The 21194-nt window shown below is 39.1% G+C and overlaps 1 protein-coding gene across 1 annotated transcript in view; it reads left to right on the top strand.

Annotated features, from left to right (window-relative positions):
- The window catches only part of LOC124619922 (1-phosphatidylinositol 4,5-bisphosphate phosphodiesterase classes I and II), a 403835-nt gene that overhangs the window by 377905 nt on the left and 4736 nt on the right, over positions 1-21194 (top strand). Inside the window, exons 19-20 of the mRNA XM_047146565.1 lie at positions 7767-8084; positions 19734-19865. Of these exons, the coding sequence (XP_047002521.1) occupies positions 7767-8084; positions 19734-19829 (414 nt within the window). The 3' untranslated portion in view covers positions 19830-19865. The remainder of the gene's footprint in view (positions 1-7766; positions 8085-19733; positions 19866-21194) is intronic.

Here is a 21194-nt window from a genome sequence, read left to right as displayed (position 1 = left end):
TGCAGAAATTATTACATTTAACCACAAGAGATGAAAACTGAATATAATTTATAATTTTAATTTAACATTTGTACAACTAAAATATAATTTAACTGATGGAGAAAAAAGGAGACTTGAGACTGATCATTTACTAAGTTGACATTCTGTGTCTTACATTTATTGATTTCCAGTTGGATTGTCTTTCTCCTTCCTTAAGCGAATCTAAAATTTAACAGTCTTCATCATATGAGTAGTTTTCTACTAAAAGGAGTTTGGCAAAGGTTGAATCTTTCATTCTTAATCTACACCTCCTCTCATGTTCAGATAACCTTATTGTTCAAATGTGTGTGAAATCTTATGGGACTTAACTGCTAAGGTCATCAGTCCCTAAGCTTACACAGTACTTAACCTAAATTATCCTAAGGACAAACACACACACACCCATGCCCGAGGGAGGACTTGAACGTCCGTCGGTACCAGCCACACAGTCCATGATTGCAGCGCCTTAGACCGCTCGGCTAATCCTGTGCGGCTAACCTAATTGTCACAGCCCTGCCTGACTGACCAGCATATATTTTTCCTCTGTACTTGCATGTGATTTTATACACACCCTGTGAGAAAGAGTTGCAGTTTGTCTATTAATAAAATTTTTGGTATGCTGTTGGTGCTAGAGTACAGTATCATAAGGTGTACCTCAAGGCTCCTTTTTGGGGCCAATCCTGTTCTTATGCTACATAAATGACTTGCCCATAAATGTAAATACCCCACCAGTTCTATTTGCAGATAATGCTTCTGTTTTAATTGAAGGTTATGATGCTGAATAAATTATGAGCTCCATCATAAGCACACTGGATACTCTAGAAAACTGATTCCAGTTAAATGGGTTGAAATTGAACTGTGCAAAAACCCATATGGTTCATTTCAGAACCAAATATTCAAAATATTTGGAAATTAAAATACAACATAACATTGGAAGAAGATGACATGATCAAATTCCTAGTCCTAAATGTGGACAAGAACTTAAGCTGGAATGCATATTTTGATTCCTATCAGATAAACTAAGCATTTTTCATGGAAAATCTGGGTTGGAATGTAACAATATTATGAAAAGGATAGTTGCTATGCATCATGTAGGGAATATGCTTAGTCGCAGAGAGGCACAACTAAATGAATGTCAAAAAAGTAAGCAGTTTTGCATTTTCAATGCAATAACTAGCAATTCTACTGACTTGAGTACAAGAAAAATAGCACATCTTGGTTACTTTGAGTCTGTCGTTAGATATGGTATAATTTCCTGGAGAAGTTCAAATAGTGTGTCTCGAATACTGAAACTACAGAAGAAAGTTATCAGATATGTGTATGAATAGCAAACAGAATCTTGTCACCCATTATTCTGGAAATACAAATCCTAACTGTTCCCTCCACATGCATTTATGAAATTATATCCTACACAGCAGTTAAAAATTATTTGAGGAGAATCATTTGAGCCACACATATAACATGAGGAATAAAAAAAAATATGCTACCCATGCACCAATAGAAATTTTACCCGTGGACTCCACAGTATGTGGGGATGACAATATATATATATATATATATATCAAGTTAACAGGCAAAAACATATTTAATATGAAGCCAAAGATTCTAAAAGCAAGGCAACAGCAGATTTTGTGGGAACTAGTACTTAGTAGAAGAAATCATAAAGGATGAAATGATAATTTGAGCAAGTGCTAATTAAGTGTTAGATTTTTTATTGTTTGTTTGAATACTGTAACAAAATTGTTTTATTGTAATGTTGTTTGTTAACATCAGCTGTTCTATGTTTATGGTGAAATTTTACCACAATATGGATGTGTCTCCTTTATCTGAAACAAGTGATTTAGATTATATAGAATATGAGAAATGTGAAATGTGTTTTATTCATCTCATAACGTACAGAATTTCAGAACATATGTCTGAAGTACAGGAGACATGTCAAGGTTACAATTTGCTTATTTAAAATTTTGTCACACTTACAATAATACTTTGTGGAGAGTTTACTTACTTGAAATTTGTCAAACTTAGAGTATTTACATCTGCTATAGCTATCATTCATTTTTACTCCATTTTAGGATTCCACCTCAAAGTATCATTTCATCCTTCATGAAATCTTCCACAGAGTAATAGAATCATTCAATTAGAAAATCATGTAAGTTGCTTTTTAAAATATTTATCTTCATATTCATTATGTCACACCCTTTTATTGTGTTGTAAATTTTCATGGCTATATACTGAGGAGTCTGAGCATGCAGTTTTAAGCAATGAGAGGTGAACATAAAGTTCTCTTTATGTCTTGTGTTATATGACACCAAAAAGATGTATAAAGAGGGGACAGTTAATATTTTTAGGTCTTTAAATAATGGTCAACATGATGCCCTCGGCTGTACAGAGCACATGTTGCAAATGATTCTTTTTTGCAACTTTAAAATTCATTTCCTGAGTTTCCCCAAAAAATTATGCCATATTGAATACCCAATTCAAAGTAGCTATAATATGCTATTTTCCTGGTAGTCAGATCAGTGGCACAGGCTCAAATTTCCACTGCAAATGGAAGGCTCTTTAATTTATTTGCTAGGTATTCTACATGAGAATTCCAACTCCAAGAACTGTTTAAGTTTATTCCCAGGAACCTGACTGAGTCAAGTTCTTCCATTTTTTTATTGTTGAGAGTGACAAAGATTTCTTTAGTTTTTGAACGTTTGGTTTTAAAACTCATCATGTGGGTTTTTGAAATGTTTAGCCTTAAGCCTTTTTGACTGAACCATGTTCCCAGGTAACTTAATGTATTCATGACACTCTGTGGTATATTGTCAGAATTTTCATTTTCAATTAGGGCAGAAGTATCATCTGTAAACAAAGTTAAATGAGTATTTATATTGAGAGGCAAGTCATTTACACAGAACAGGAATAAAATGGGTCCAAGGATTGAGCCTTGAGGAGAAACTTGTGACACAGTTTTCCACTTGGAGAAGTGATCTGGTCCATTTGATGTGATTATTACCCTTTGTTTCCTCTCCAAGAGATATGATTCAAACCATTTCAAAGCAATATCCCATATTCCATACCTGTTGAGTTTGAAAAGCATCAGGGCATGGTTTACAGAGTCGAATGCTTTTGTAAGATCACAAAATATTCCTGCGGCCTTAGCTTTCTTATCTAATAAACCATGATTCACAATTCACAGTATTATATGTAGTTGCAAGATTTTAACTTTTTTGTGAGTTTATCTGAATTTTGCCAATGTGTGGATGATGAACCAATTTTTGTAACTACTGAATCGCTCCTGTTGGCCAGCATACAGAAGTGGTGTAATTTTTAGTTATGTTTGAAAGGCAGATTCAGTTAATAGAACAGATATGAGTAGTTAAAAAAATTGGTGCCTCATACCATATCTTGGCAAAATGTTAGATAACTTTACAAAAAAAAAAAGGTCGAAGCCTCACAACTATAGACTTGCATGTTATAAAACCAACAGCATATAAAAATTTTTATTCAATATTAAAGACAAAGTACAACTATTGGGACAGAGTGATGTGTATAAAATCTCATGCAAACATTGCAGAAAAGTATGTGTCTGTCAGTCAGGCAGAACTGTGGGAATAAGGTTATCTAAATGTGGGATAAGCTGAAGATTAAGAAAAGAATATTCAACCTTTACCAAACGCCTTGTAACAAAAAAACCACTCATATGATGTAGATAGTGAAGCTTACCACACAGAGGAGACACTGAGTCACAGACAAGCAGACTGAAAAAGAATCCTAGAAAAATAATTTTCATAATTCCTAACTGCAACTCAGTGCTTACTCTTTGCGGTGAGTAAAAAATCTATCCTTTCTATTGTTGTTATTTATTTCAGGACTTTCTACTGTTTGAGACTTTGAAGTTTTGCATTCTCTTAAGGAAAGCCAGTAGATGAACCTGCTAGAAATACCAACAAAAAACAAACATGTGACATAGAATGCCAGCTTAGTATAATATGATCAAACACAATTTCCTTTTTCTCCTCTCTTAAATTAAATTTTTGTTATCCAAATACTAGATTAAAATTGCTAATTCAATTATACTTTGATGTTGTTAAATGTATCTCCAGAAAAAAAACTTTATCTTACCTTTTTCAGTAAAATTAACAATTTCTATACAACATAAAATGCAATAATGTACAATCCAGAATGGAATAATGATAATATTATGAAAAGGATAGGATGCTACACACCATATAGTGGAGATTCTGAGTTGCAGACAGGCACAATAGAAAGACTGTTAAACAATTAAACTTTCAACCAAAAGGGCTTCTTCTGAATCATACAACATTCACATGCACATTCATGCAAACACAACTCACACACACATGACCACTGTCTCTGGTGGCCAGACTGCAAGCATCTGCAAATAATGGGAGAAGCAATCTGGATGGTGGGGGAAGGAGGAGGCTGGGGCAGGGAGAGGGAGGGATAGCAAGATAGGGGTGGGAGACAATAAAGTGCTGCTTATGGGGGTGGGGGACAATAAAGTGCTGCTTATGGGAGCATACACAGGTATGATGGTGAGAGGGTAGGGCAGCTAGGTGTAGTCAGAAAAGATGGTGTTGGTAGGAAGGATGCCAATGAACTTGCCCCTGGCCTTGCTGCTATTAAACACTACCTTTCCCAACACCTGGCAGATTCCAAACATACAATGTCCTTCCTGATCACCATGACCAACTATATCCTCACTTACAAATACAAACAAATCTAGCATACAGCAACTGGCACCTCCATGGCACAATCCTATGCTAACCAATTCATGGGCCACCTAGAGGAATCCTTCTCAACTGCCCAGAATCCCAAACCCCCTCACCTGATCGAGATTTATTGGTGACATCTTCGTGATCTGGATCAAGAGTGCCGACACCCTGTCCACATTCATCCAGAACCTCAACACCTCCACCCCAATCATTTCACCTGCTCCTCCACGACCCAAAAAGCCATCTTCCTCAGTGTTTACCTCCATCTCAAGAAGATGGTTACAGCAATACCTCTGTCCATATCAAACCTTCCAACCACCACAATACCTCCAGTTCGACAGTTACCACCCATTCCATACCAAGAAGTCCCTTCCACTCATCCTAGACACCCATGGCTGTTGCATCTGTAATGACAAGCTGGCCTCTCAAAATATACCAAGTCCCTCATTGAGGCCTTTACAGACCATAATTGCCCTCCCAACCTTGTACAAAAAACAGATCTCCCATGCTTTATCTCTCTGGCCACTCACCACCTCCCAAAGTCCCACCATCTGACCAAAGAGGAGCATTCTCCACATGACTCAATACCACTCAGGACTGGAGCAACTGAATCACATTCTCTGCCAGGGTTTCGACTACCTCACACTGTACTCTGAATTGGGGGATGTCCTACACACATCCTTCCCCTCCTTTCCTGCAGTGGTATTCCGCCACCCATTGAACCTCCACAATATCCTCATCCATCCCTACACAACCCCTGCTCCCAGCCCCTTGCCTCATGGCTAATATCCTTGTAATAGACCTGTCTCGTACATCCTCCCACCACCACCTATTCCAGTCCGGCCACAAACATCAACTATTCCATCAGAGGCAGGGCTACCTGTGAAACCAGTCATGTGATCTACAAGCTAAGCTGCAACCACTGTGTTGCATTCTACATGGGCTTGACCACAAACAAGCTGTCTGTCCACACGAATAGTGACCAACAAAATGTGACCAAGAAACAGCTGGAACACACAGTTGCTGAGCATGCTGCTCAACACAGTGTACTTCGTTTCAATGACTACTTCACAGCTTGTGCCATCTAGGTTCTTCCTACCAACACCAGCTTTTCTGAATTGTGCAGGTGGGAACTCTCCCTGCAAATATATCCTATGTTCCTGTTACCGTCCTTGCCCCAGACTTCATTAGTCATTGTCCATCACTCACCTATTCCCTTCCCTGTTCTCACTCCATCACTACATAGCTTTCTATTCCACCAACACACCCACGATCCCTTTACATCTTTCCTTCTCCACCCCCCCCCCTTCCCACCCCCTCCTCCACTCTGCCCCCACTCTCTGTCTTAACTTCTGACTACACCTAACTGTCCTACCCTCTCTCCACCTTATTCCTATATGCTTCCACAAGCAGCACTTTACCATCCCCCGCCCCTACCCTGCTATCCCTCCCCCTCCCAACCCCAACCCCCTCCTCTTTACCTTCACCTTGCAGATTGCTTCTCCCATGATTTCCAATTGCTTGCAGTCTGGCATCAGCAACCAAAGACAGTGGTCATGTGTGACTGAGTAGCATTTGTATGAATATGCACAGGTATGTTGTTTGATTCAGAAGAGGACCTCTTGGCTGAAAGTTTACTTGTTTAGCAGTCTTTTTGTTAAGCCTGTCTGTGGCTCAACATTTCCACTGTATGGTGAGTAGCAATCTGTTGTTGTTGTTGTTGTGGTCTTCAGTCCTGAGACTGGTTTGATGCAGCTCTCCATGCTACTCTATCCTGTGCAAGCTTTTTCATCTCCCAGTACCTACTGCAACCTACATCCTTCTGAATCTGCTTAGTGTATTCATCTCTTGGTCTCCCCCTACGATTTTTACCCTCCACGCTGCCCTCCAATACTAAATTGGTGATCCCTTGATGCCTCAGAACATGTCCTACCAACCGATCCCTTCTTCTGGTCAAGTTGTGCCACAAACTTCTCTTCTCCCCAATCCTATTCAATACTTCCTCATTAGTTATGTGATCTACCCATCTAATCTTCAGCATTCTTCTGTAGCACCACATTTCGAAAGCTTCTATTCTCTTCTTGTCCAAACTATTTATCGTCCATGTTTCACTTCCATACATGGCTACACTCCATACGAATACTTTCAGAAATGACTTCCTGACACTTAAATCAATACTGGATGTTAACAAATTTCTCTTCTTCAGAGACGCTTTCCTTGCCATTGCCAGCCTACATTTGATATCCTCTCTACTTCGACCATCATCAGTTATTTTGCTCCCCAAATAGCAAAACTCCTTTACTACTTTAAGTGCCTCATTTCCTAATCTAATTCCCTCAGCATCACCCGACTTAATTAGACTACATTCCATTATCCTTGTTTTGCTTCTGTTGATGTTCATCTTATATCCTCCTTTCAAGACACTGTCCATTCCATTCAACTGCTCTTCCAAGTCCTTTTCATAATAGTGACATAAAAATGTAAAACTTTCCTTCATAAACATACACATAAACACTCTATGTGTCATCACTGTTGTGTCTTTTGATTTTCTGTATAAATAATGTCTGTGTAAGTCTCGTGTCATTTTATCTGTGTTTACAACATTCGGTTGCCACTTGACTATAGCCTAAGTAATCTCAAACCAGTTTGTGACTAAATAAACATAATTTTGCAGAACATTAGGAAGTGTTTCCTATTTAATATTGTCTTCATGTTCTGCCAAGCATTTAACACATCTCTTAATACCAGACAATAGTGAGTGCATTGAGAATTATTAATATTTTGTTATATGTTTGGCATGACAGTTTGGCATGACAGAAAATAAGGATAATAAATTTTGACTTGCATTTTATGGACTGCGGCAAACAGTTCATTCATCACAACAGAATTGTAGTCAGACAAATACCACAGATTCTAACTGACTTGAGGACAAAACATAAAGTCACTGTCAATTTCAATTTCAGATTATTTTAATGTGTATTTGTAATCGATGGAACCAATGTAATAGTGACATTTTGCACACAGGTTTTCTCAGCAGTGGAGAAGTTGATGGCAGCATCTCAGGCATCACAAATGAAACTGTTACGGGCCTTGCTAGATCGTGAGACAGCAGAAGTTATGAGGCGTTTACAAAGTGCACGACGTGATGAGGTGAAAGCTCTTGCTAAAGTTCACCGTGACCGTGATGAAATGGTACGTGTGAAACGTGAGGTTGATGCAGCAACAGTTGACAGGGGTGTGGCAGAGCGTATGCGTTTGACACAGTTATATGAGCGCAGACGCTGCCGACTGGAGACTGCCCATGAGCAGGTCCGGCAGAAATTTCAAGCTGAAAAGGAAAAGGTATGTCAATTTACAAAAGAAAAAATGTAGTTTGGAAATACAACCATAGCACACATAATTCAAAATACCAAAGGAAAAAACTTAATGCTGACACTTTGTAGCAAAAAAGCGACATTTGCTTGGTCTACCTATGGGAGGCAGAAATTTATTGGATGCAATAATTGTAAGTACAGTAGTACATGATTATATCTACTGAAAGGTAAGTTAGAACACTGAGTTTAGTGTGATGTGGTACTGAGTATATTCCTTAACCAATGTTTAGGTGTAGCTAAGGTCACTGTGGGAACATCTACCCAGAAGTGCACGAGTAGTAGTGAGATTACTGCTGTAAGAAAAGTGAATTGAAGTCATGGCATGGCAGCCTTTGTACTGAGATTGTGATTATCTGACACAATTGTATCATTGTCTGATAAGTAGAAAGAAGAAAATGTGGGGACACCGCCAAAATCCAGCAGCAGTTCATACACTATTCTGTTTAAAAGAGGCAATAGTCAATGTTTAGTGATAAAAGACAGAGGAGCATGCTGTCCAATACAACAAATTTTAAAGTTTGTCTTGTACTGGTTTATAGTTCTGAAGTTTATACTGCATTCAATCTCTTCGTCACTGAATTTAATTGAATCTGTGTGTCAATAATCCTATATTTCAGTGATTTAATAGCTAGCTTAGACTGCAGTTTGAATTGTTAACACAGTCATGTCAGTTAATTTAGCATGCACTGCCCTAATAGTGGTTGCTAACTGCTTGTTGCACATCTCAAATTTGCAAAAAATTTCAACATTAAACTTCAGACAGTTGCTGTACCAGCATGGGACTGATTTTTCAGAGAGTGTGTAATGGATCTGGGAGATGTTATTTTTTTTACCGTATTTGTCGATACTGATTTGAAAATGTTTTCTTATATTTTTGTCAGAATTTATTATAATTTGTCTTATTATATGTTAATTTACTTCTGTTTTTGAGAGTAAAAGCATATTGATTACTATTAGAAAATGTATCGAAGAATAGCAAAGAAACTGATTGTGTAAAATATCTTTGACGTTGGAGTAGTCTTTGACTATAGTCAGTCCGAGTCGGAAGCTAACTCTTGGTGTGTGTTGACGGAAGAATAATGTGAAGGTCGCCGTCATAAATAATTTTGAATTATGTTACTATTATTTTTGTATTAACTAAAAAGAAGAAACTACATTTGAAGAAACTGTATTTGAAACACCAAAATGAGAGAAACACGCTGAACCACGTCATTTTCTGCAGCCGACAACGATGCATTGTGGAATCATACTTAGACAACTGAAGCCAAGACTTATATTTGCTTGCAAACGTCTAATGAAAAAGGTACTGTCACGAAATATGGCAAATTTAAGTTTATAAAAAAAATAGTGACCATATTTTCAACTTGTGTAGTAGCCGGGAAGGCATATTTCAAGTGTCACTGAGATGTTGAAAGAACTTAGCTGGCAAACTCTTGAAAATAGATGGAAACTATCCCAAGAAAGTCTACTGACGAAATTTCAAGAGCGGTCTTTAAATCATGACACTAGAAATATAGGGTGTTACAAAAAGGTACGGCCAAACTTTCAGGAAACATTCCTCACACACATAGAAAGAAAATATGTTATGTGGACATGTGTCTGGAAATGCTTACTTTCCATGTTAGAGCTCATTTTATTACTTCTCTTCAAATCACATTAATCATTGAATGGAAACACACAGCAACAGAATGTACCAGCGTGACTTCAAACACTTTGTTACAGGAAATGTTCAAAATTTCCTCCGTTAGCGAGGATACATGCATCCACCCTCCATCGAATGGAATCCCTGATGCGCTGATGCAGCCCTGGAGAATGGCGTATTGTATCACAGCCGTCCACAATATGAGCACGAAGAGTCTCTACATTTGGTACCGGGGTTGTGTAGACAAGAGCTTTCAAATGCCCCTATAAATGAAAGTCAAGAGGGTTGAGGTCAGGAGAGCGTGGAGGCCATGGAATTGGTCCGCCTCTACCAATCCATCGGTCACCGAATCTGTTGTTGAGAAGCGTACGAACACTTCGACTGAAATGTACAGGAGCTCCATCGTGCATGAACCACATGTTGTGTCGTACTTGTAAACGCACATGTTCTAGCAGCACAGGTAGAGTATCCTGTATGAAATCATGATAATGTGCTCCATTGAGCGTAGGTGGAAGAACATGGGGCCCAATCAAGACATCACCAACAATGCTTGTCCAATCGTTCACAGAAAATCTGTGTTGATGACGTGATTGCACAATTGCGTGTGGATTCTCATCAGTCCTTACATGTTGATTGTGAAAATTTACAGTTTGATCATGTTGGAATGAAGCCTTATCCGTAAAGAGAACATTTGCCCTGAAATGAGGATTGACACATTGTTGGATGAACCATTCGCAGAAGTGTACTCGTGGAGGCCAATCAGCTGCTGATAGCGCCTGCACACGCTGTACATGGCATGGAAACAACTGGTTCTCCCGTAGCACTCTCCATACAGTGACGTGGTTAACGTTACCTTGTACAGCAGCAACTTCTCTGACGCTGACATTAGGGTTATCGTCAACTGGACGAAGAATTGCCTGATCCACTGCAGGTGTCCTCGTCGTTATAGGTCTTCCCCAGTCGCGAGTCATAGGTTGGAATGTTCCGTGCTCCCTAAGATGCCGATCAATTGCTTCGAACGTCTTCCTGTCGGGACACCTTCGTTCTGGAAATCTGTCTCGATACAAACGTATCACGCCACGGCTATTGCCCCGTGCTAATCCATACATCAAATGGGCATCTGCCAACTCTGCATTTGTAAACATTGCACTGCCTGCAAAACCACGTTCGTGGTGAACACTAACCTGTTGATGCTACTTATTGATGTGCTTGATGCTAGTACTGTAGAGCAATGAGTTGCATGTCAACACAAGCACTGAAGTCAACATTACCTTCCTTCAATTGGGCCAACTTGCGGTGAATCGTGGAAGTACAGTACATACTGATGAAACTAAAATATGCTCTGACATGGAAATTAAGCATTTCTGGACATATGTCCACATAACATCTTTTCTTTATTTGTATGTGAGGAATGTTTCCTGAAAATTTGGCCATACCTTTTTGTAACACCCTGTATACTGCAACCCCCTACGTATTGCTCCCATACGGACCGTGAGGATAAGATTAGATTAATTACAGCACACACACAGAGGCATCTATACCATCATTTTTCCCATGCTCCATACGTGAATGGAATGGGAAAAGCTCAAATAACTGGTTCAGTGGGCTGTACGCTCTGCCATGTACTTCAAGCGCACAATTTCCCATTGTCAAAATGCACTCTAGGATACTCTGTTTTAATAACAACATCCAATCCTGGTACAAACTTCTAGAATGAAGTTCTTGCCTGTGAAAGACCACACAGTCCAAAGATTAGCACAAAGCTAATGTAATACGGTACTTGTACACAATAAGATTGCCAACAGCCTTGCCGCAGTGGTAACACTGGTTCCCATCAGATCACCAAAGTGAAATACTGTCAGGCTGGGCTAGCACTTGGATGGGTGACCATGTGGTCTGGTGAGCGCTGTTGGCAAGCGGGGTGCACTCAGTCCTTGTGAGGCAAACTGAGGAGCTACTTGATTGAGAAGTAGCGGCTCCAGTCTTGTAAACTGACATATGGCCAGGAGAGTGGTGTGCTGACCACGTGCCCCTCCATATCCGCATCCAGTGACTCCTGTGGACTGAAGATGACATGGCGGCCAGTTGGTACCGTTGGGCCTTCCGAGGCCTGTTCGGATGGAGTTTAGTTTAGTTCAATTAGTACACAACTAGATTAGTGATTGCAGTGTGTATACTGCTGTGACACCCTGAGAAGTTGTGGTGTCTCCATTGGCTCCTGATGCTATTGGACTGTTACAAACATTATACAATCACCAAGGAAAAGAATGAACAACCAATGAAATAAACAAAAAGAAAAATTATAGTTGAATGTCCAGGTGTTAGGAACCATCTTTATAGATACAGAACTAGCCCAGTGCAATTCATTCAGGATTTTGATGAAAGTACACAAGGTGCAATCCAGTGTGACATTTGGCACCACCTGCAATACCTCACTGTAGTAGTAACCTGAAGAGCCCCACCGTCCTTAGCTGTGAAGAGTACGAGCTGCTATTGCTGATGCAGTTGAGTTTGCACCAGGTGGCACAAGCCACCAGGAAGCTTGAAACCTGAATGTTTGACACTTGGGTGTTTGACTTGCAAGATGCTTTACTGAGCTGAAGATGGCTACTCCAGTTTCCATGCAGCATAGGAATTTAAATCACTGACTAACTGACTCATGGCAATTCTCCAGGCTGGTTGACAATGTTTCAGTGGAATATAGAATGTTCAGGATTATATTGTGGCTGGGGAGGAATTGGTTCTTGTGCATTCTTGTCCATAACAGAGTGAGAGTTTGTTATTCTCATGTGAGGTGGTGTGATATTGATTAGCACCAGAAACCAGTGAACAGGCATACACAAAGGCATATTGGATATGATTAACAAATTTGCAGATGATAAACCAAAAGAATCAGAAATGGTGATAACCATACACAAGTGAGAGAATCATTTAATCTATAGCACATAACATTCTGCTGCAAGAGGTACTACCATTGACATTAAAATTCAGTAAATTTGTATTTTACTTCTGTTGATTTTAAAAGAATGTTACATATTTCAAAAAGATTGTAGCAGAAAGTTACACAGCAGATACTTAAATTTGATTATGTGGTTGAGAATGGGGTGATGACAATCCCTTTCTTACAGTTAAAAAGCCTGGAAGTTCTTGCATCTAGGATCACTTCTATGCAATCCACCAAAGGATGAACACAACAATATAGAAAGATAGGTTGCTACTCATTATAAAGAGGAGGCACTGAGTTGCAAACAAACACGAGGTAAAAGACTACTAAAATACTAAAGCTTTCAGACAATGTTCCTCTTGTGCAATAGAGAACACACACACATATACACACAAGGATAACTCAGACAAACATGCCCACTGTCTCAGGGCACTAGAGCCTGACTGCATCTGATGGAGCAGCAATCTGCTAGCATGGACGGTGAGGGTAATGAAGAAGCATGAAGTAGGGAGGCGACGGATAGGGTTTGGTAGGGGAAAGATATGAGTGCTGCCTGATGGACTGTGCTGAGACTTAATGGAGACAAGATAGAGCTGTTAGGTGCAGTATTGATAGTCTAGAGGGGTGGGGAGAGGAGAGAAGTAGAGAAGGGGAAAGGACTTGTAGGCACATTAGTGGGATAAAAGACGTGTGTAGTATAGGAGTTGGAACTGGGAAGGGTACCGGTATATGGGTGACAAGGACTAATGAAGGTTTGGGCCAGGGGATCATGAGCATGAAGGATATGTTGTAGGGAAAGTTCCCCTCTGTGCAGTTCAGAAAATCTGATGTCGGTAGGAAGAATCCAGATAACACAAGCTGTGAAGCAGGAACTAAAGTGAAGTACATAATGTTGGATGGCATGTTCAGCTACTTGAACTCAGTTTGCCAATAGCCATTTATGAGGACAGACAGCTTGTAAGTTGTCTTGGCTGCACAGAAAGCAGACCAGTGGTTGCAGCTGAGTTGGTACATCATGTGGCTGCTTTCACAGGTGGCCCTGCCTTTGATGAGTTAGGAGATGCCTGTGACAAGACTGAAGTAAGTGGTAACAGAATGTGTGGAATGGGTCTTGCATCAAATCTGTTACTGGCATATGAGCCATGAGGCAATGGCTTGGGAGCTGGAGTGGAGTAAGGACAGATATTGCATAGGTTCAGTGAGTGGTGGAATAGCATTATGGAAGGTATGAGAAGAGTATTCCTCATTTCAGAATATGATAACAGGTATCATCACTACAGATGCAGTGACCACAGGTGACTAGGCTGTATGGAAGGGACTCCTTGGTATGGAACGGGTGGAAGTTGTCAAAGTAGAGACATTGTTGGTGGCTGTTAGGTTTGATGTGGACGGAGGTACTGATGTAGCTGTCCTTGAAGTGGAGGTCAACATCACAAAAGGTTGCTTGTTGGGTTGAGGAGAACCATGTGAAGTGAATGGGGGAGGAGGTGTTGAGGTTCTGGATTAATATTAGTAGGGTGTCCTCACCTTTGGTCCAGATCATGAAGATGTCATCAGTGATTTTGAACCAGGTGAAGGTTTAGAATTCTGAGTGGTTAGGAAAGATCCCTGTAGATGGCCCATGAATAGGTTCGCATTGGATGGTGCCTTGTTGGATCCCATTGCTGTACCAAGAATTTGTTTGTAATTGATGTCTTCAAAGGAGAAATAATTGTGGGTGGTGATACAGTTGGACATGATGACCAGGAAGGAAGTAGTAGGCTTGGAGTCAGTTGGACATTTAGAAAGGTATTTTTCAATAGTGCCAAGGCTTTGGGCATTGGGGATATTAGTGCAGAGGGAGTTGGCACTGATAGTTATGAGCAGGGTGCCAGGTGTAAAGGAACAGGAACTGTGTAAATTGAATTTTCTCATTTTGAGGAGACAGAAGGAGCAAGCTATTTTACTTGCTAAAAACTTTCTAAAGCCAAGATCACAAAGATATTTCTTTGTTAAAGCTTCTTGTTATGAAACATGTTCATTTTAAATTGAACCTCACACCAACTGTGGAGAGTCAGTGGAAAAAGTAGTAAATGTCATATATACAGAAGGATATGTTACAGGTGATAGGCTTATAGTGTTAGTCCATGAGAGCAGCGATCCTCTCTGTGGACATGTTGAAGGTAGGAGTGCGAGAGAGAGATAATCTCAGGCAAGACATGCTGTAATGAACCTAAGGATTTAAGGAGGGATTGGAGATCCTGCTGGGTTTCTGGTATTGTGTCACTGTGGCAGGGTTTATAGGTGGATGTCTCTGACAGCTGGCGATATCCCTCTACCCGGTAATAAAAGTGGTTGATAACCACAGTGTGGACTCATTATCAGCAGATAGGATTATAAGAGAGGGGTCAATTTGAAGTGGTGAACTGCAGTCCTTTCTCAGATGTAAGGTTGGTTTCCATTTGGTTAATGATGGTGAGGCAAGATTCAAGGTTAAAGAACTCTGTGAAGTTAACAGAGGGTGGTTTGGGGTCAGTGGTGGTGTATCACAGTTGTGTGGTGGCATGAACTGAGTCAAACAGGAATCAGTGTTGGTTTTGGATTGAGTCTGAATGATAGGGTTGGTAGCAGAAAAATTTTTCTTAAAGAGAGAAGGTCTTAAGGTTGAGAATGATTGAATTTGGGAGTGGGGTAAAAGTTATGGCCTTTGGAAAGGACTGGCACTTCTATGGGATTGAGGATTTTGGAAGACAGGTTCATGATCATCTTGCAGGTCAGTTTAGGTTGTGGATTCTGTATGGTGATGGGAGGGAGTTCCTCGGGGTGTGATAAATGTTAGTAGGTCTGCAAGGTAAGATTTGGTGACTATGAGATGGAGGCTCTCATAGAGGTGGTGGATAGTGGTAGCCCAAAGCGAGATTAGGAGACGTACAAAATGGCTGGCATGATGTCGTTATACAGCTCAATGACCATAACCATGTACAGACACACAATATTTTTCAGTCTTGGTCGCACATGATTATTTCTGATTTTGGTTATGTATTTCAGCTAACTACCATCATCATATCTGTCATGTAACAAACAGTATAAACATGGAATATGTACAGTTCCTTGCACATATTACAAAAAAGGTTTTCATAAAACAAAAATAAAAGATAATGTGATTCCCGTTATTTCAGTAGATCACAGATCATAAAAAAATAAAAGATAATGTGATTCACATTATTTCAGTAGACCACAGAATGATAAATGCTCACAATCAATAGGGTACAAATACAATAACACACTTGAGTAACACATAACAAATCCTTTAAAACATCAATGCATTGTGTAATGACAAGTAGAACGTACTCATACAAAGTGTACATGCATATTGGCGGTGACACAGTCACCGGTAAGAAGGTAAATTGTTCAGCTGCCATCAGGTGATTAAAACATAACAGCCCACTTTAGAACAGATAAGCACAAACATGAATAAGAATGTAAACTAAATTAAAAATGTACTTTCCTTTTTTTTATTAATGTGCTATGTAAACATTTAAATGACCAATCCATATGGATCATACAAGTTCATCTGTGTAGCTCTTGTATGATTTTAACTAGCTTGATGTAACAATGTAAGACAGATTAAAGTAAAATACACATTAAAGTAAAATATTGCATCGCAAAATGCAAGGCTGCAGACCAAAAAGAGAAAAAGCATGGATCTCAAAAACAGCTAAAAATCAAGAATCGTTTGCAAAAATAAAATAAAAGGCAACGACAGAATCAAAGGTAAAATGATTCCAAGGCAACCAATGCATAATCCATGTGTAGCCAATAAAAAATGAAAATGAAGTGGTTATGGTGGGTTGGTTTTTTAAAGCACTCAGATGTCGCAGTAGTTCATAGATGACGTTAAAAAAAAAAATACTAAAATCCATCTCCTCCTTTATCACCCATTGTGACTGCCTTTTTCTGTGAGAATATAGCTCAACTTCTTCCAAATTTTTGAGTACATGGCCCTTGGTTGCTTTGTATAAGATTTAAGGCTTTCTGTAATAGGATATAGATTATGTTTCTCAGAATTTGAATGATTCCTCAAAGCATTCTTAATTGGAGTCATATGTATGCTCCCCATACTTGTTTCAAAATTTCTACTGGTCTGAGCAGTATAATAACCACTTAGATACAACAACAAAAACTGATGATAAGTGAGCTTTCAGCCAAAAAGGCCTTTGTGAAAAATAGACAACATACACACACACTCACACAAATGCAACTCTCACACACATGATCACAGTCTCTGGCAGTATAAGCTTATTAACTTCATACCACCAGGGATTGCTACAGATTTTATATAGGCTAGAGTGGTAAGAATTTTGTGACAAGATATATGGAGCATACGTACAAGTCATACAAGAGTGCTTTGGGTAATCATTTAAATTCCAAGAAACATAATCTAGACTTGGTATGTTTTACTCATGTACATGACTGTACTTGTACTCTACTGATTGTGAGCACTTCTCATTTTGTGATCTATTGATATAACATGCTCTTATGGTTCTTTTATTTTCTTATGAAAAATAATGTAATATTTGCGAAGAATTGTATACCCCATGTTTATCATTTTTGTCTCACAACATATCTGATAATGGTAGTTAGCCAACATGCATAATCTAAATCAGAAATAATAAAGTGCAACCAAGACTGAAACACTTTGTGTATTTGTGGAGGTGGACAGGTTGAAGAGTTTTTTGAGGTGGCATAGTGCAAGCTGCTATTTTTCTTGAAAGGCTAGGGTTTCAGTCTGTGAGATGAGATACAGGCATTTGGGATTGCAGAGCAGGAGAATTTTACGCATGGAGAGGAGGTATTTGTAAGGAAGTTTTTTATTTTTATTTTTTTATGATATGGCATTACAACATACACGCAACTCTAAATTTTCACCCTTCTACCACAACCCCTGTTTTTTAATATCGATTTTAGTAATTTAATAATTTTCAACCCCGGTCAATAACTGATCAATTATCACTTGATCAGTTATCACTTGATCAGTTATCCCCGCCAGGTGTCTACCTGTGATAGTCTTTCACTATTCGATAGTTAGGTAATTGAAGAAAACGTACTAAAAGCACCGACTCGAATATCCCTCTTTGAATCGACCTAACTAGACCGAGAAGTTTAACTAGGTAGCATGCATCATTTGCCAAACCGACATTTAGTCCTAGCGCACACACATCGATTTTTATCATACGGAAATATATCGTACAATCAAATTCTTTTAGTGGAACAAAGGAGTCCCTATGCACTCCTTTGTTCCTCTAAAAGAATTTACTTGTATAATATTTTTACATTCGATAAAAATCGATGCATGTGCACTTGGTGTTATTCATAATGCTGGTGAACACATTTCTACGTGAAATTGCTGCTATGTTTCTGTGCTCATGGATGAGCCGTGTATCAGCTGCAATTGTTAAATCAGCGTGATCTACCATAAAAATGGTGGAACTAATAGTGGCTGATACTGCCGGACTTACCCCTAAGCCTTTTCTCATTCCCTACACAGTTTTCGGCCATTATTATTGTTTCTGTTACAATGGCTATTGTGTTACACATATACATTATTCTTATAGACTAGAGATAATTTATATGGCAAAACAACGTATGCCAGGTCAGCTATAACATATAAAGATTTTCAGAGGTGGAATGAAGTTCGCCGGGCATAGCTAGTTATTTACTAAAAAACAGGTGGTTTTGCAAAAAAATTCCAAAACTGAGTGAGAGGTCAGGGAAGGATCTCAAAAATGGATGGCGTCTGGTAAAAATGGGTAATATGGTAACCCTACACAGTCAGTAACTTTCCCTACAACATATCCTTCATGCCCAAAATCCCCCTGGCCCAAACCTTCATTAGTTCCTGTCGCCCGCTTACCTAAACTCTTCCTTGCTCCCACTCCAGTACTACCAGTCTCCTGACGTTGCACCTAGCAGCCCTATCCTGACCCAACAAAGTCCCTACATGCTCCCACAAGTAGCACTAGCATCTTCCGCCATCCCATCCCTACCTTGGTGTCCCTTCCCCTCCCCACCCCACATCTCTTCCTTGTCACCATTACCCACCCCAGCTAAACTGTTGGTCATGGTCGATGTAGTAGGGCCTTAGAATACAAAGATGACACTGGCTATGTGTGTGTGTGTGTGAGTTGTGCTTGTGTGAATGCGATCAAGTTTTTTCTACTTCTGAAGAAGGATTTTTGTCCGAAAGCTGAAATAGTTTTAACTTTCTTTCTCATTGTGCCTATTTGCGGCTCAGTGATGCCTGTGTATGGTGAGCAGCAGTCTGTCCTTTCCACATTTGAGACTTGTTGTTAATAATCCATCTGAGTTCAGAAAGAATAAAGACGTCCAGTACTAGAAGGTTAAAAAAAGAAAAAAGATCTTCATCAAGCCTTTTCTTAGTTAAAAATTTCTTTAGCTTACAAGCAGGTAAATAATTCTGCAACCAAAAGCTTTGATAGTTTATTCAGTGATATTAATTGCCTGGCAAACAGCAAAGCTAAATTTAAAAATCAGTTGAAAAGTTCTTTTCAGACAATTCCTACTCCACAGAAGAATTTTTATTTAGAAATTTGTAATTATTCAGACTATTTACTTGTTTTGTTTTTTAAACTGAGTATTGTTTTCTGTTATTTAAATGCCAATTAAATTACTAGTCTTCAAACTGCGTCATTCTACATCATTATAATACACCATGAACATTTATCCATAGAATATGTAATGAACTTAATGAACTAACTCTCTGATGGCTTTGTGTGGGTGTCTCACAAGGCTAGAACAAATATACATCCACAGTACGTTTAATGGATTGAATTACTAAAATATTTTTTCTGGCTCTCTCTCTCTCTCTCTCTCTCTCTCTCTCTCTCTCTCTCTCTCTCCCTCTCTCTCTGACTAATACACAGGCAGTGGGACTTCTTATTGAAAATTAACTGAGTTGTAATATAAATAGTTACCTTTGCAGATGCTTTTCAAAAACAAAGCTTGTTTGATTGCTATTCTTCTTATTTTAGGCACAAACAGCACTAAAGAAAGAATATGAGGGACGTTTTGCTAAAATTGAAGAAGAACTAAAGGCTGCAAAGGCTAACTTTGATGTTGCCCAATGACTTGTCTAACAAGTTTGTGTGTGCTGAAAACCAAAGGTTAGTTCATCAAGAATCACTAAATGGTGTTTATCTCTTAGTTTATAATTAACTGGTTACTTCTTTCTGTTGACATCATCCAAGCACTTGTGTCATTTTTCTTATCTCCATGTTGCACTGCACAATCAGTGTTTGGACTCTTGATACTAAGCTTCGTAGTGCCACAGTCCAAGTAAAATTTGAGGCTGATAGCTTATTTTTTATCACGTGTTTGTAATCATCCCTGTTAAAATGCCTGCAGATGGCAGAATAATCTTCTAAAATCAGTAGCATTTAATCAGGTCATTGTAGGACAGGTGAAATTTCATTTAATATTATTTTACTGGGTATTTTGACTGCCTTCTTTGGATACACTTTTGAGTTTTAAAATGGTAGTGTAATTACATTGGCGAAATTTTGTCTCAGTATTGAGATGTTGTTTTTTAATTAAAATTATTTAAAAAACTGAAGAAAATGTGTGTGTGTGTGTGTGTGTGTGTGTGTGTGTGTGTGTGTGTGTGTGTGCACTCAAAGGTTGCCAAAGCATGGTTGCTTCACCATGATGCTGTACCAAGTTCATGCTTTGCTGTCAGTGAGAGCATTCCTGATGAAGTAGACAACAGAAGTAAGGTAATGTCTTTTCTCTATCTTGAAGGGACAGTGTTCTAGTCCTGTGAAAAATGTGCAAACTCTCATGATGTGTAATGCAAAAAAGATCCCAGTTTAGAGTGTCCACACAAGCCATGAAGTGTAGTATAATGGACAATCAAAAAGCTTGCCTTTGAAGGTCATACAGTCCAGAATCAGTATGCAAATCAGTCTAAATTGCTGTGAACATTTAAGCCATCATTCCACCAATGCACCAGGTTGAGGATGCCCTTTTGGCAAAACACTTTGACCTGCTGCATGAAGAAGACTGTAGCTACCTGCTGCACACGCTCATCTGACAGGAATCATCAACCCTTCAAGGTCTTTTTTAAGGATCTGAAGGGGTGATAATCACATGGGAAAATATCAGGACTATAGGGCAGGTGCTCCAGTGTCTCTCACTTGAGTTGGCGTAACTTCTGCATTACAACATTTGTGATTCATGTGTCCTTTTTGGATGCATTTGGTAATAATGTCACCACATTTTATGTTTCCACCTATACTGCACTCACATAAGAAAGATACAAATGCTACACTAATCCCTTGGTATATGTTAGTGCTTATATACTGCAGCAATGCCCTCAAATGGATACCATTTGATCATCCCTTATAGAACCACAATTGTAAGTGTATTAATGTTCAAAAATGTTATCTTTAACAATAACAAGACCACTGTATCATGCCATTACTTTTCACCTGCAA

The sequence above is a fragment of the Schistocerca americana genome, chromosome 6 (assembly GCF_021461395.2).
Source record: "Schistocerca americana isolate TAMUIC-IGC-003095 chromosome 6, iqSchAmer2.1, whole genome shotgun sequence".
Lineage (NCBI taxonomy): Eukaryota > Metazoa > Arthropoda > Insecta > Orthoptera > Acrididae > Schistocerca > Schistocerca americana.
Note: the sequence above shows the minus strand (reverse complement) of the source record. Positions and strands in the feature narration are given on the sequence as shown.